Source organism: Rhinatrema bivittatum, chromosome 1 (assembly GCF_901001135.1).
Source record: "Rhinatrema bivittatum chromosome 1, aRhiBiv1.1, whole genome shotgun sequence".
NCBI lineage: Eukaryota > Metazoa > Chordata > Amphibia > Gymnophiona > Rhinatrematidae > Rhinatrema > Rhinatrema bivittatum.
In genome coordinates, this window is record NC_042615.1 from 252,880,697 (window position 1) to 252,894,572 (window position 13,876).

The window sequence follows — 13,876 nt, forward strand, 5'->3', positions numbered from 1 at the left end:
TATGTGCTGGAAGTGAATGATTTTCAGACTGTGGTTCAAGCATTCGTGCTGTGTACTATTGACTATTGTAATTCCCTATTTGTAGGCAATTCAAGTATTGCAAAATTCGGCAGCCCGTTTAATATTGGGCACTCAGCGCTGGGAGTATATATTCCTGAAGTTGAGGGAGCTTCATTGGCTCCCTGCAGGATACAGGATTAAATTTAAGGTATTAGTTCTGACCTATAAAGCACTAAAATTGGATGGTCCCAGTTATTTAGCAAATTCTTTGCAAATATATGTCCCTGGATGTGTGTTAAGATCTGGTGACAAGAATTTATTGTCTATTCCTACAATCAAGGGAAAACGCTTGAAAGAGACACATTCAAGATCTTTTTCAAAGGCAGGGCCTGAATTATAAAATTCGTTACCCTCAGCCCTACGTGCTGTCAATGATATTAATACATTCAGAAAGTGGGTGAAATCATACTCTTTTATGCAGGCTTTTGAACCATAATGATAAATATTGTGGACCAATGCTTAACAGGAATTTTATTTTATATGTTTTATTGTTTTTATTTTATTTTGCTTTTTGATTTATATATGTATGTATGTTTATTATGATTATTTTAATTGTAATCTGCTTAGCACAATTTGTCACTATAGGTGAAATATAAATAATTTTTAAATAAATAAATATCTTTTGAAGAAATCCAGATAAGTAGCAAGTTACCTGGCCATACAAGGCCAGATAACTTAAACACATAAACGACTATCTTCAAATATAGCCGGTTAGGTTTTTAAGTTATCCATGTACATGTAGTCTGATAAGCAAGTATATTCAGTGGGACATTTATCCCGCCGAATATACAGGACAAGTTATCCAGCTAAACTGAATATTGACCTCCTGGTTGTCTGTCCAATAGATATTTGCAGCTTGTTAGGCCTTAATGAAGAAAAGTTAAGAACATGCCATGCTGGGTCAGACCAAGGGTCCATCAAGCCCAGCATCCTGTTTCCAACAGAGGCCAAACCAGGCCACAAGAACCAGGAACCAAAATACCATGGTTAAAGTGTTTGAACCAAATATTGGACATTCCAGCAGGGGCCTAGGGCTCCTCCATTTTCCCTGATTTCCAGCTCTTTTGTTGTTACATCAGGCCATTCGATCATTCTCATGTTTGCCTCTTCCATGTTCTCCTGTATGCTGGCTTAGGCACTTTGCTTCTGTTGTGCTCTACAGTATCCTCATATAAATTTCTCTAGCACTTTTCTGTTTCATCATTGATCAGTGATGTTTTAACAGCACAAATATTTTTCAGAAGTTCCCTGTAGAATGGCTTTGGGTTCTCTCTAAATATTTTATTTTATTTCTTCATATCTCCATAGCTGTTGTGCTTCTACTATTATTATATTCAGTTTATTACTAGAGTCTATGAGGTCAATATTCAAAGCCATATAGATGGATAACTCACAAGTTTGCTCATGTGCACATGGATATCGTATTTTATAACATGAGCGTGCCAACATGTTATAAAATATGCCAGTGATGCAGTGGTATTTTGTCTTGCTGAAGCTGCCAAGCTGGTATCTCAGGAATCAAAATACCATGGTTCAGATCCTATCTGACAGAGAGAACACATCAAATAAGAATAGTTGATAATACATCCTCCTGGTTTCCTATCACAACAGATGTTCCCCAGGGCTCAGCCCTTTCAGCCACTTTGTTCAACATTTACAAAGCACCCCTTTGTCGTCTTCTAGCTACCTTAGGGTTATCCTATTGTATCTATGCCAATGATAGAGAGTTCTTTTTCCCAATCTCAGCTTCATGGACAACAACATTTCAAATTATTTCATTATGTCTTTCTTCTATCAGAGGTTGGCTTATCCATAACAGACTGTCACGGAATCTTAACAACACTGAGATCGTAGTATTAGATTGTTCAATTCCCTATCCAATTCCAGCTTCTGTTTATTTTGATTCTCAGCCTATAGCCATTTCCAATACTGTTATCTACCTTGGTTTTGATTAAATTCAACATTATCTATGCAACCTCATATAAAAACTGTTACAAAATCTTTATTGTATAAACTACGCCTACTTCATCACTTAAAACCATTGTTAAATTCAAACTACTTTAGAATAGTATTACAATCTTTAATTCTAACCTCCCTCGATTACTGTAATGTGCTATACATAGGTCTTCCATATAATTCTATCACACCTTTCCAGTTAATTCAAAATGCAGTAGCGAGATTACTTACCAATATCCAGAAACATGAACATATTACACCAGCTTTGCAAACCCTACATTGGTTACCAACTGTATTTAGCCTACAATTATTATATCTCGTAAAATCACCATGGGTCATTAGCTCTCTTAAATTCTAAGTACCATTCAGAGCACTCAGATCATATTCTCAAGCACTATTAGAAACCCCCTCTGTCAGAACTGTAAGATTGGCATCTACGTGGGAGAAAGCATTCTCATTGCCCGGGCCCATACTCTGGAATACCCTCCCGCAGAACATACATACGACTTCTCATAAATAAAAAGAATTTGAAAACAGCTATAAAAACATATTTTTTCACAATTGCCTTTCCCTCAACTGCGCCCTAATTCTCTCCCAATGATGTAGCAGCTTTATATCATCGTGAGACTCCCAGTTTGTTGAGCTCTCTCTTCACAAATTATGAGAAAATATAAACAATTTTAAAAAATTTATTTGTATTATTATGCGATCCTTGTTTTAAGTCTTATTTGTAGTTTGTATTAATTGATTTTGAATGTGTATACTTGCTTCCTTGCTTGTATACATGCATTGTAGCCTGCACTAAACTTTGGAGGGTGTGATTTGAAAATAAATAAATAGGCAAAAATAATTAAAGTGGTGAATTACATATAGAGGGGAGCAAGTTGAATCAACATGTCCATACACCTTGCCTTTCTCCATGGTACAGCCTGCTGTGTCTCCTTCATGGAGTGCAGGCCCTTGCCATGCCTCATCATTGCACAGGAAAGGGTTTTGATGCCTGAGGCAAGTTGTCAGTGATGGTCCATGAAGCGGCCAACTTGTGGCTAAGTATCTGCAACTCCTCGGGGTTCCCTGGTATCAGGGATGAACACAAAGCATTTAAGATTTTGACTAAGTGGATTTATTCCAAGAAAACAGGAAAAACAAAGAAAAAACAATATGTACAGCAAAGAAACAAAATAAAAAAAAACAGAAATCCTGGCTCTGACTAAGCACTAAATAAGAACACTTTGGCAGTTCCCTCACTGCAAGGAGCCAAACTAAACTTGTTAGCACCAAAAAAAAAAAAATTCAGCATAGTTTAAATCTGCTTAACAAACACAGTCTGTTGTAAATTCTCTTCCCACTTCTAGGCTTTATCTTACAGGCTTTTGGCGGGTTTTCTTCTTCCAGGCCTCCTTATCCTACCTCCCATTCCAGGTCAATCCTTTCTAGCTGGCCCCTATGGGCAGGGAGAGTGACTCAGCAATCCCTTTGAGTGATCAACTCCCATGGTCCCAAGCACTATATCCTCCAGTTAGGAACATACCCTCCCCTTCACCCCAAACCTATGGGTTGTGGTGCTTGCTCTATTAGATGTTCCTCCCTGGAGAGGAAATCTGTTTTTCCATTATACTTCCCTGGTCAGTGTTTTACTTTAAAATCAAAGGACTGGAGGGTCAGGAACCTACTGCATCACTCTCTAATTGTAATCCTTATTGCAGTAGATCCATTTAATGATTGGGTTCGGGCAACTCTTTTGTGACTCAGAGAAGTGGTTAATGAAAATAAATAAACAAATGTGAATTATGGTCTGTTACCAACACAAATTTCTGTAGCACGGGGACTTTCGTGGCCACTTCATTGCCAGGGCCTCCTTTTCTGAAGCAGAGTATTTTATTTCTCGGGGAAGTAACATTTCCCTAATATATACTACTGGGTGTTTCTCTCCTTAATACAGCCCTTGGCCCCTAAGCAGATTACAAGTAGAGGGCTTCTGTCAACGGGCTGCCTCATAGGAGAAGGATGTGCCGACGCCTGTCTTGCTGGTGCTTAGTCATAAGAACATAAGAAGTGCCATGCTGGGACAGCCCAGGGTCCATTGAGCCCGGCATTTTGTCCTCAACAGTGGCCAGTCTGGGTCACAATAGTTGATCTGTTTCTGGTATCTCACTCCCAGGGATAAGCACTGGCTTTCCCAAGCCTACATGCATAACTGTTTATGGATTTTCATTCAGAAACTTGTGCAACTGACTTTTGAACTCCCCTATGTTAGTTGCCTTGACCACATCTTCTGGCAACAGATTCCATGATTTGATTGTGTGCTAAGTAAGAAAATACTTCCTGCAATTTGTTTCATGAAGAGTTCTCTAGTCCTAGTGTTATTTGAAAGGGTAAATAACCATTCCCTATTTACCCATTCCACCCAACTCATGATTTTATAAATCCCCTCTCAGTTCTCTCTTTTCTAGATTAAAGAGTCCTAATCTATTTAGCCTTTCTCCAAATGGGAGCTTTTCCATCCACTTTATAATTTTTGTTGCCCTTCTCTGTACTTTTGTATGTCTGCTATGTCGTTTCTGAAGTGGGGTGACCAGAACTGCATACAATACTTAAGCTGCAGTCGCGCCATGGATCTACTCAAGGCAATATAATATTCTCAGTTTTGTTATCAATTCCTTTCCAATCAATTCCTTTCCAAACAATTCCTAACATTCTATGTCCCTTTTTCACCGCCGCTGCACACTGAGCCAAAGATTTTGAGGTACCATCCACAAGGACTCAAAGGTCTTCTTCCTGGGTGGTGACCCCTAACACAAAACCTAGCATTGGGTACCTGTAGTTGGGATTATTTTGCATTTGTCCAAGGATGGTCATTTTAAATAATGATCCGAAAAGGAATTGTTGTTAGAAAATCTTCCACAAAATACCGCTCCCAAAGATTTTTGTCGACAACCTTTTTGTTAAATCTATGACCGCATCATCAAGCCTGACAGCGTGCTCCCTGTATTTTCAAAGTGGGGGCCGCTCGGACTTCTAATCATCTGCGGCATTCATTTTCTATTTTTGCTGTTTTTTTTAAACATTTCTTCTATTATTTTTTTCTTTTTTCTCAAGTAATTTTGAAAACAGTTTTCATATATCTCCTTGCATGTCTAAGAATTATCATCGCTTTTGTGAGTCTCAAAAGCGATGATAATTCGCTTGACTAAAAAGAAAAAAATAATAGAAGAAATGTTTTAAAAAAACAGCAAAAATAGAAAATGAATGCCGCAGATGATTAGAAGTCCGGGCGGCCCCCTCTTTGAATATACAGGGAGCACGCTGTCAGGCTTGATGATGCGGTCATAGATTTAACAAAAAGGTTGTCGACAAAAATCTTTGGGAGCGGTATTTTGTGGAAGATTTTCTAACAACATTTCCTTTTCGGATAGTTATTTATAGGAGTGGAAATTACAACAGTTCTTTTTTTGGTTTGTCATTTTAAATAATGTCCATGCCCCCTGCAAATTTTTAACCATGTGAATTGCTCCTTTTAGTTTCTTTCTAACACATTTTCTCATTGTACCCTAGTTTCCCCTTTTATAGTAAAATGCTACTGCAGTATTCTTCTTTAGTATTTGTCCCCCACAGATTATGTCAAGTGAAATTACAGTGAGGTCAATATTCAGTGCCACTTAGCTGGATAAGTTGAGACTGCCACTATTTAGCCAGATAACTATTTAACCAGCTAAACAGTTATCTGGCTAAGTGGTGGGCAAGATGGGGGCAAACTAGGGAGGAGCTACTTATCTGATTATTCAGGCTAAGTTAGCAAGATAAATTAGTCCTCCTATTGAGCAGGTCTAAAGATCACGATAAACTTTTAACAAAAAGCTATCTGGGTATGTTCAGCATCATTGACTATCCTAGCTAAGTTAGCTGGATATATTTATCTTGATATTTAGACCTGGATATATTTATCCAGCTAACTTTCCTAGCTGAATATTCTTTCAATATCTACCTCATTATGGTCAATGCAGAGACACTGACCACGCCCCTCTCCCACTGATATAATAATAGGCTAAGCTAAATAGGCATTCTGCGACAGGACATGACATTTCCAAAGAGGCAAGCCAAAAGAGGTCGATTCTGGGGATCTCTTCAGGGAGGGATTGGGCCTACTCATGTCTAGCCAGTCCTTTAGTAGTGAATTATATATGCAGGTTAGAAGATTATTCTTAGATTGTATTAATTTTCCCTGTTTGAGGTGAAGATTTTTCTGGGAATTAAATAAAGATTTATTAGCAATTTGGGAGGTTAGATGGGTTGTTTTTGATTCATGTTATTTTAGTAACTGTATTAGCTATTTATGTAAAATTATTGTATTGCTGCTGATTCATTCCTAGTGAGAGTACGGACTGGATTTAGTGGAATACTAGGGATTTGTTTTTATTTTGTCTCTTATTTTTTTTAATTTGTATATTGAATTGTTTGGGTTTGGGTTATATGAATTGTACTTTATTCTGAGAATTTATTTTATTTTTATGAATTATACCATAAACTTCTTTGGGAAATTCTGTGGAACTGAAAAAGCAGGACATTAAGTGTAAAATAGAAATAGAGAGAGAAAATTCAATACAAAGTGCAGCTATTCTTTAAACTGTGCACATTAATTAACAAACATTTCCTCACAGGTGAACTGGTGGAAAGTCAGGAGCCTGCTGGATGGAAGAAAACATCAATCTGAGCATCACTTCCTAACATTTCCAGGTGACAGAGACTCTGGTATGGTTCCAGGCCTCGAACCATTCAGTGAATATCATTTATCCGTTGCAGCCTTTAACACCAGGGGAGATGGACCGGAGAGTGTGAGGAAAACATTTCAAACCCCCCAAGGAGGTAAGAAGAACAAAAGATTTAGGAAGGGAATGTTAAACAGTGAGTAAACTTATAAATCCTACACCTAATCATCATTATTTCATCAGTGCTGCTAGAGGTATGCAGCGCTGTACAGAGACACATAGGAGATTTCAACCTCCAGGGAGCTTATGGGTGAGTTTTAAAAGTTTGTCCAACCAAAAGTGCAGACAAACCAGATCAAGTCCCAATCGAAGAAATTCCAAATGCAAATTTTTTATTAATGTCTTGTTGTTTTTAATTCGGCAACTCCACTGATTTAAATTACAAGCATCTTTTTGCAGAAGTCCCCCGACACGGTCCCGTGTTTCGCCAGAGGCTGCATCGGGAGGGACCAAAGATTTCACAAACAAATCTATAAATAAAGCATATAAACGATCAGGACAAAAATGAACTTAGTACCAACCCAGCAAAAGTAACACATGTCACGTTTAACAGGTTACCATACCTGGATGCAGAATCTTCTAACATGGCAGGGAGTGCATTAGACCTCAATACAAGCAGGTTAGAAGTTTCTGCATCCAGGTATGGTAACCTGTTAAACGTGATATGTGTTACTTTTGCTGGGTTGGTACTAAGTTCATTTTTGTCCTGATCGTTTATATGCTTTATTTATAGATTTGTTTGTGAAATCTTTGGTCCCTCCCGATGCAGCCTCTGGCGAAACACGGGACCGTGTCGGGAGACTTCTGCAAAAAGATGCTTGTAATTTAAATCAGTGGAGTTGCCGAATTAAAAACAACAAGACATTAATAAAAAATTTGCATTTGGAATTTCTTCGATTGGGACTTGTTAAAGCTTCCTCTGTGCTTATGGCCAGGGACACAAGAACACTTAGACTCAGTAAAAAGTATAATGTATTTTTATTAGTCAATATAAGTGTTCTCGGGAGATGCTGGGTACTGGGTGCCCTTAGTCTTACAATCTGACCAGCATCTCCCTGGATACAGGAAGTGATCCTTCTTTTATAGGTAACATTCAAATAGAGGAAAAGGATAGAAGGTTCTGGAGACTTGCATGACTGCCCAAAGAATCATTTACATAAGTTGTGATGTCAAATGCATGATTAAATCATCCCTAACTATCCCTGATTGGCTTCCCAGGATGTGTAGCCCATTTCCCATGACTTTCTTTGTTCTGGTTAAACTCTTACTGGTCAAGACAATCAATACGTCTGTAACTGTGTGGATTACAAACTCCTGAGAATAGTGCCTGAAGCTCCCCTGTGGTGACTCTATGAATAGACATCACCTGTCTGGTGCTAGTTTGCCTCCACAGATATCCAGGGACATTCTGTAAGTCACTCAGAGTCCATTCAGCCCAGGCAGGCCAAAGACACGCAGAGGCCTCTGGGAATTTCCTTCTCCATTTTGGTCTTCTGTGTTCAGGCATACTTCTCAGACTTGATCTGGTTTGTCTGCACTTTTGGTTGGACAATATTTGTTGAAGTGCAGTGTGTGCTCGTTGTCCTTTTGGCTGAGTTTTAAAAGTCCAATGCGTGCCAAATCTGGGAGATATGTGGAGAAGTTGGGCCGGCGCAGATTTTAAAAAGTGCGCGCTTACACTTACAAAAAAAAACTTTCTAAAAAAGGGGCGGGGCATGGCATAGTCTAGGCAGGGCATGGGCGTTCCAAGATTTCTTAATGAATCCAGCGCTTAAATACTGACACGCACAAACACGTGCCAGGGTCCCCTACTTCTGCTATGGATGGTGTGGCAATCAGAAAACAAAAAAAAAAATAGAGATGAGCAGGGTTTTAAGAGTCAGGGTAAAAGGGAGGCTAATTAACAGAGGGGTTAGGAAGTCTGATCCCTTAACTGGGCAAACTAGAAACAAACTGCTTTAATTGGTAATTGCATCAGCGCGCATGTCTACTGAAATCCCCTCATTTATGCAGTCGACGCGGTATTTGCGCACATATGCAAAAGTCCATATAAAATTGCATGCACATATTCACGTGTACAGCCTATTTTACAGCATGCATGCATATACGTGCGTATGTTATAAAATGACTACATCCTTTGGCATGAGCCAGCATACACGCGTACATGTGCGCCCACATGCCGGTATCAAAGTTACTATCCCAAGTTCAAGTCATGGCAGAGAGAAAAGACAAATAAAAGGCTTCAAGACGTTTTTTTATTCTGTGGTAGTTTTAAGCCTGCATTGCTTGCAATCTGTGGGCACTTTTAACCCAAGAACATTGCGCTAATTTTCAAATTGCAACCCCTTGCATAATTTTCCTTTGACAATTAATGGCTACAAAGTATGCATGCTAAAAGCATCCATCTACTTTGCACCTTCCATTTGTGCAGGGGCAAAACAATGCAAATACATTTCAAAATTGCCTCCTTGATTTTAAAAAGTTCTTATGCTGGTACACAAGTTTATCCATGTAAAATTATATTTTGAAAATTGCTCCTTTCTCCCTGAATGCAGGTAAAAGTACTTTCACTATATGCCAACAAGCGTAAAGGGGCAGGGATGGAGATAGAAGTGGGACTGAGAGACTAAGTCACAAGGGAAATTCATTTTGAAATCCCCAAGAGCAGGGATGTGAATCGTGTCCTCGATCGTCTTAACGATCGATTTCGGCTGGGAGGGGGAGGGAATCGTATTGTTGCCGTTTGGGGGGGTAAAATATCGTGAAAAATCGTTAAAAATCGTTAAAAATCGAAAAATCGAAAAATCGAAAAACCGGCACATTAAAACCCCCTAAAACCCACCCCCGACCCTTTAAATTAAATCCCCCCCCCAAATAACTTAAATAACCTGCGGGTCCAGCGGCGGTCCGGAACGGCAGCGGTCCGGAACGGGCTCCTGCTCCTGAATCTTGTCGTCTTCAGCCGGCGCCATTTTCCAAAATGGCGCCGAAAAATGGCGGCGGCCATAGACGAAAAAGATTGGACGGCAGGAGGTCCTTCCGGACCCCCGCTGGACTTTTGGCAAGTCTCGTGGGGGTCAGGAGGCCCCCCACAAGCTGGCCAAAAGTTCCTGGAGGTCCAGCGGGGGTCAGGGAGCGATTTCCCGCCGCGAATCGTTTTCGTACGGAAAATGGCGCCGGCAGGAGATCGACTGCAGGAGGTCGTTCAGCAAGGCGCCGGAACCCTCGCTGAACGACCTCCTGCAGTCGATCTCCTGCCGGCGCCATTTTCCGTAGGAAAACGATTCGCGGCGGGAAATCGCTCCCTGACCCCCGCTGGACCTCCAGGAACTTTTGGCCAGCTTGTGGGGGGCCTCCTGACCCCCACGAGACTTGCCAAAAGTCCAGCGGGGGCCCGGAAGGACCTCCTGCCGTCCAATCTTTTTCGTCTATGGCCGCCACCATTTTTCGGCGCCATTTTGGAAAATGGCGCCGGCTGAAGACGACAAGATTGAGGAGCAGGAGCCCGTTCCGGACCGCTGCCGTTCCGGACCGCCGCTGGACCCGCAGGTTATTTAAGTTATTGGGGGGGGGTTCGGGAGGGTGGGGGATTTAATTTAAAGGGTCGGGGGTGGGTTTTAGGGGGTTTTAGTGTGCCGGCTCACGATTCTAACGATTTATAACGATAAATCGTTAGAATCTGTATTGTATTGTGTTCCATAACGGTTTAAGACGATTTTAAAATTATCGGACGATAATTTTAATCGTCCTAAAACGATTCACATCCCTACCCAAGAGTACTTTACCTCACATACTCTGTAACTGTAAAATAAGTGATACACGAATTACCCACTTCTCCTGCCAGTCCCTGAATTTTCAGAGGAAAACTCTATAGGACATTTCGATTTGAAAATTTACTTGCAAGTCCCTGGATTTTAACAGTGGTGGTTTGTATATGTGCAGACAAGGAGATTGAGAAGTTGAAGATGACCCCATGATTGTGGGCTGAGAGTACCAGGAAGATAACTGCTATCAATGAAGACAGAAAAAGAGGGAGTGGGGGAAATGAATCTGGAAAGAAAGATAACAAGTTCTGTCTTGGCCATGTAACATTTAAGATGGTGGTTGGGACATCATGGCGACAATGTCGGAAAAGAAGGCTGAGGTTTGGGACTTGATTCTTTGTGACATTCCTGATGCAGAGAGGTAGATCTGAGACTTATCATCATAAATGAGTTATTGAAAGGCGTGAGGGGCATTCAGAACACCAAGGAAACAAGTGTAAAGAGAAAAGACAAGATGTCAGAGAAATAAAAACTGGACAGCTCAGTAGCGATGCTCACAAGGATTCTTTAATGCCAGAAACCAAGGCAAACATAGGTAGATACTTCCTGATTTTTAGCTATGGGAGGGAAAATTACCAAAGTAGTAAAAGGTATAGTTTCTCTTAGCCAGTAGCAGAGAGAAAGAGAACTAGACCAGCTAACAATCCTTCAGGTGCTACTTTAATTCAAAACTAGATGAAAATACTTTGGAGACACATGCAACAACATTTACTTGCTACTATTTAAGCACAGCTGTGTAACTGGGATGGGTTTACTCACAGCCAACGGAAGTCTGACTAGGCCTAGCCCTGCCCACAAAACCTGGGATGCTACTAAACCATCGCTTCCCCAATTCCTTCTGACCCAATATAATTCCCCAGCAGGGCTCTAGACCCATACCAACAAGGTCAGGGTTTCAAAACACCGCAGTTCCTACCACAAGACAGAGCCCTGAGGCACATTCACTGATAAAGGGATAGAGTTAAGAGGGGAATCCGCAAGATTATATACTAAAAATGTGATGAAGAGATAAGAGGAAAACCGAGATGGAACACAGTCCCAGAATCCAAGAGAGGATAGTGTATCAAGGAGTAAATGGTAATACATGGGGTCAAAGCAATAAATAGTTCAAGGAAGATGAGGATCAAGTGTAGACCCTTGGCCTTGGCCATGAAGAGGTTACTGGAGATTTTGGCAACAGCTGTCTCCATGCAATCTAAAGAATAGAAGTTAAATTGCAATGGATACTGAATGGTTTGAGATGCAAGAAAGTCAAGGCAGTGGAGGTGAATGGCACATTTGAATAGTTTGGATGCAAAAGGAAAGAGAGAAAGGAAATCATTAACAAGGCAGGTAGGGTTCAGTGAAGGTTTCTGAAGGGGTGATATATACAGAGATTGTATGACAACAGCAAGAACAGTTGTAGTAGAAAGTAATAGATTGAGGGTACAAGTGAGGGCATGACTACAGGGCAGATTGAACAGAGGAACTGGGTAGGAACAAGTTGTGAGTTTAGAGAAATAACGAAGATAGGCAGGTTCCTCCTCTCTCATTTCTGAAAAGGAAGAAAGGGTGGCAGGAGCTAATGGAAGGAGAGAAGAATCAAGTGAAAGAGAAGAGCATGGTGGTGGACTTAATGTTAATTTTGTGACCTATATCATTGAAGAAGTCAGCCGTAGTCTGGGTAGAGAGTGAAGGGATCTGGGAAGCAGAGACAGTTTGAGGAGGAAGACAAGTATAGCAAAAAAGTGTCAGAAGTTAGAGGCAAAAGTGTTTGTCAAATGGGCATAATAGGCTTAATTGCTGAATGTAAATACACACTGGAAAGAGATAATTGTGAATTTGAAATGTAGGAAGTCATCTTGGGAATGGGATTTTAACCAGCGATGCCCTACAAAGTGGGTGCAGGAATATAGGAAACAAACTTTGTAGGTAAAGCCAAGGTTGAGATTCTTTACACCTTACAGGATTTGGGGGGGGGGGGGGAGCGAGAGCGTCCCCATTGGAACAAAGACCGTGTGTACTTTTTATCCATGCGCTTTGCACCAGTTTTCGAAGTGAAAGTACGCACATATTTTTCTTTTGAAATTTGTCTTGGAAGCAAAGGATGCTCAGTCATTTGCACCTGCTTTTTATGTGGGCGCATTTTTACTGGAAAAGTAAACACAAAGACATGCAAATGCAAATACAATCTACCTTCGATTTTGGCTCCCCACCCTAAACATGCCCCAGAGAATGCCTCCGTCTGTGAGGGTAAATGTTTGCACTTTGTGAAACAATGAGCAGACTTTTCGCTAAATCCCTAATTTTCGAAGGGCCACGTGCGCAAATACCGGCAGTTATACGCGTGGCCGGGCCCTGCGTGCGCCATGCACATTTTCTAAAGGGCTCGGCCACACGCGTAACTGCCGATACGCGCACAAGTGCCGGGCCCTGAAAAAGGGGCGGGGCAGGGTGGGATGGAGGCTGTCCCAGGGAAGGAGGCGGGATGGAGGCTGTCCCAGGGAAGGAGGTGGGATGAAGGCTGTCCCGGGGAAGGAGGCGAGATGGAGGCTGTCCCAGGGAAGGAGGTGGGATGGAGGCTGTCCCGGGGAAGGAGGCGAGATGGAGGCTGTCCCGGGGAAGGAGGCGGGATGGAGGCTATCCTAGGGAAGGAAGCGGGATGGAGGCTGTCCCAGGGAAGGAGGCGGGATGGAGGCTGTCCCGGGGAAGGAGGTGGGATGGAGGCTGTCCCGGGGAAGGAGGCGAGATGGAAGCTGTCCCAGGGAAGGAGGTGGGATGGAGGCTGTCCCGGGGAAGGAGGCGAGATGGAGGCTGTCCCAGGGAAGGAGGTGGGATGGAGGCTGTCCCAGGGAAGGAGGCGGGATGGAGGCTGTCCCGGGGAAGGAGGCGGGATGGAGGCTGTCCCAGGGAAGGAGGTGGGATGGAGGCTGTCCCAGGGAAGGAGGCGAGATGGAGGCTGTCCCAGGGAAGGAGGCGGGATGGAGGCTGTCCCGGGGAAGGAGGCGGGATGGAGGCTGTCCCAGGGAAGGAAGCAGGATGGAGGCTGTCCCAGGGAAGGAGGTGGGATGGAGGCTGTCCCGGGGAAGGAGGCGAGATGGAGGCTGTCCCGGGGAAGGAGGCGGGATGGAGGCTGTCCCAGGGAAGGAGGCGAGATGGAGGCTGTCCCGGGGAAGGAGGCGAGATGGAGGCTGTCCCAGGGAAGGAGGCGGGATGGAGGCTGTCCCAGGAAAGTGCGGTCCAGTTGCTCGCCGGCGCACAGAAACTACTTCTGCTCTAGAGCAGCAGTAA

General features: G+C 42.4%; 1 protein-coding gene across 4 annotated transcripts in view; it reads left to right on the forward strand.

The window, feature by feature from the left end:
- CHL1 (cell adhesion molecule L1 like) overlaps positions 1–13,876 on the forward strand; it is a 244,933-nt gene that overhangs the window by 178,224 nt on the left and 52,833 nt on the right. For all 4 annotated transcript variants that reach the window (XM_029593458.1, XM_029593467.1, XM_029593449.1 and 1 more), the window contains one exon: positions 6,675–6,879. In XM_029593458.1, the coding sequence (XP_029449318.1) occupies positions 6,675–6,879 (205 nt within the window). The remainder of the gene's footprint in view (positions 1–6,674; positions 6,880–13,876) is intronic.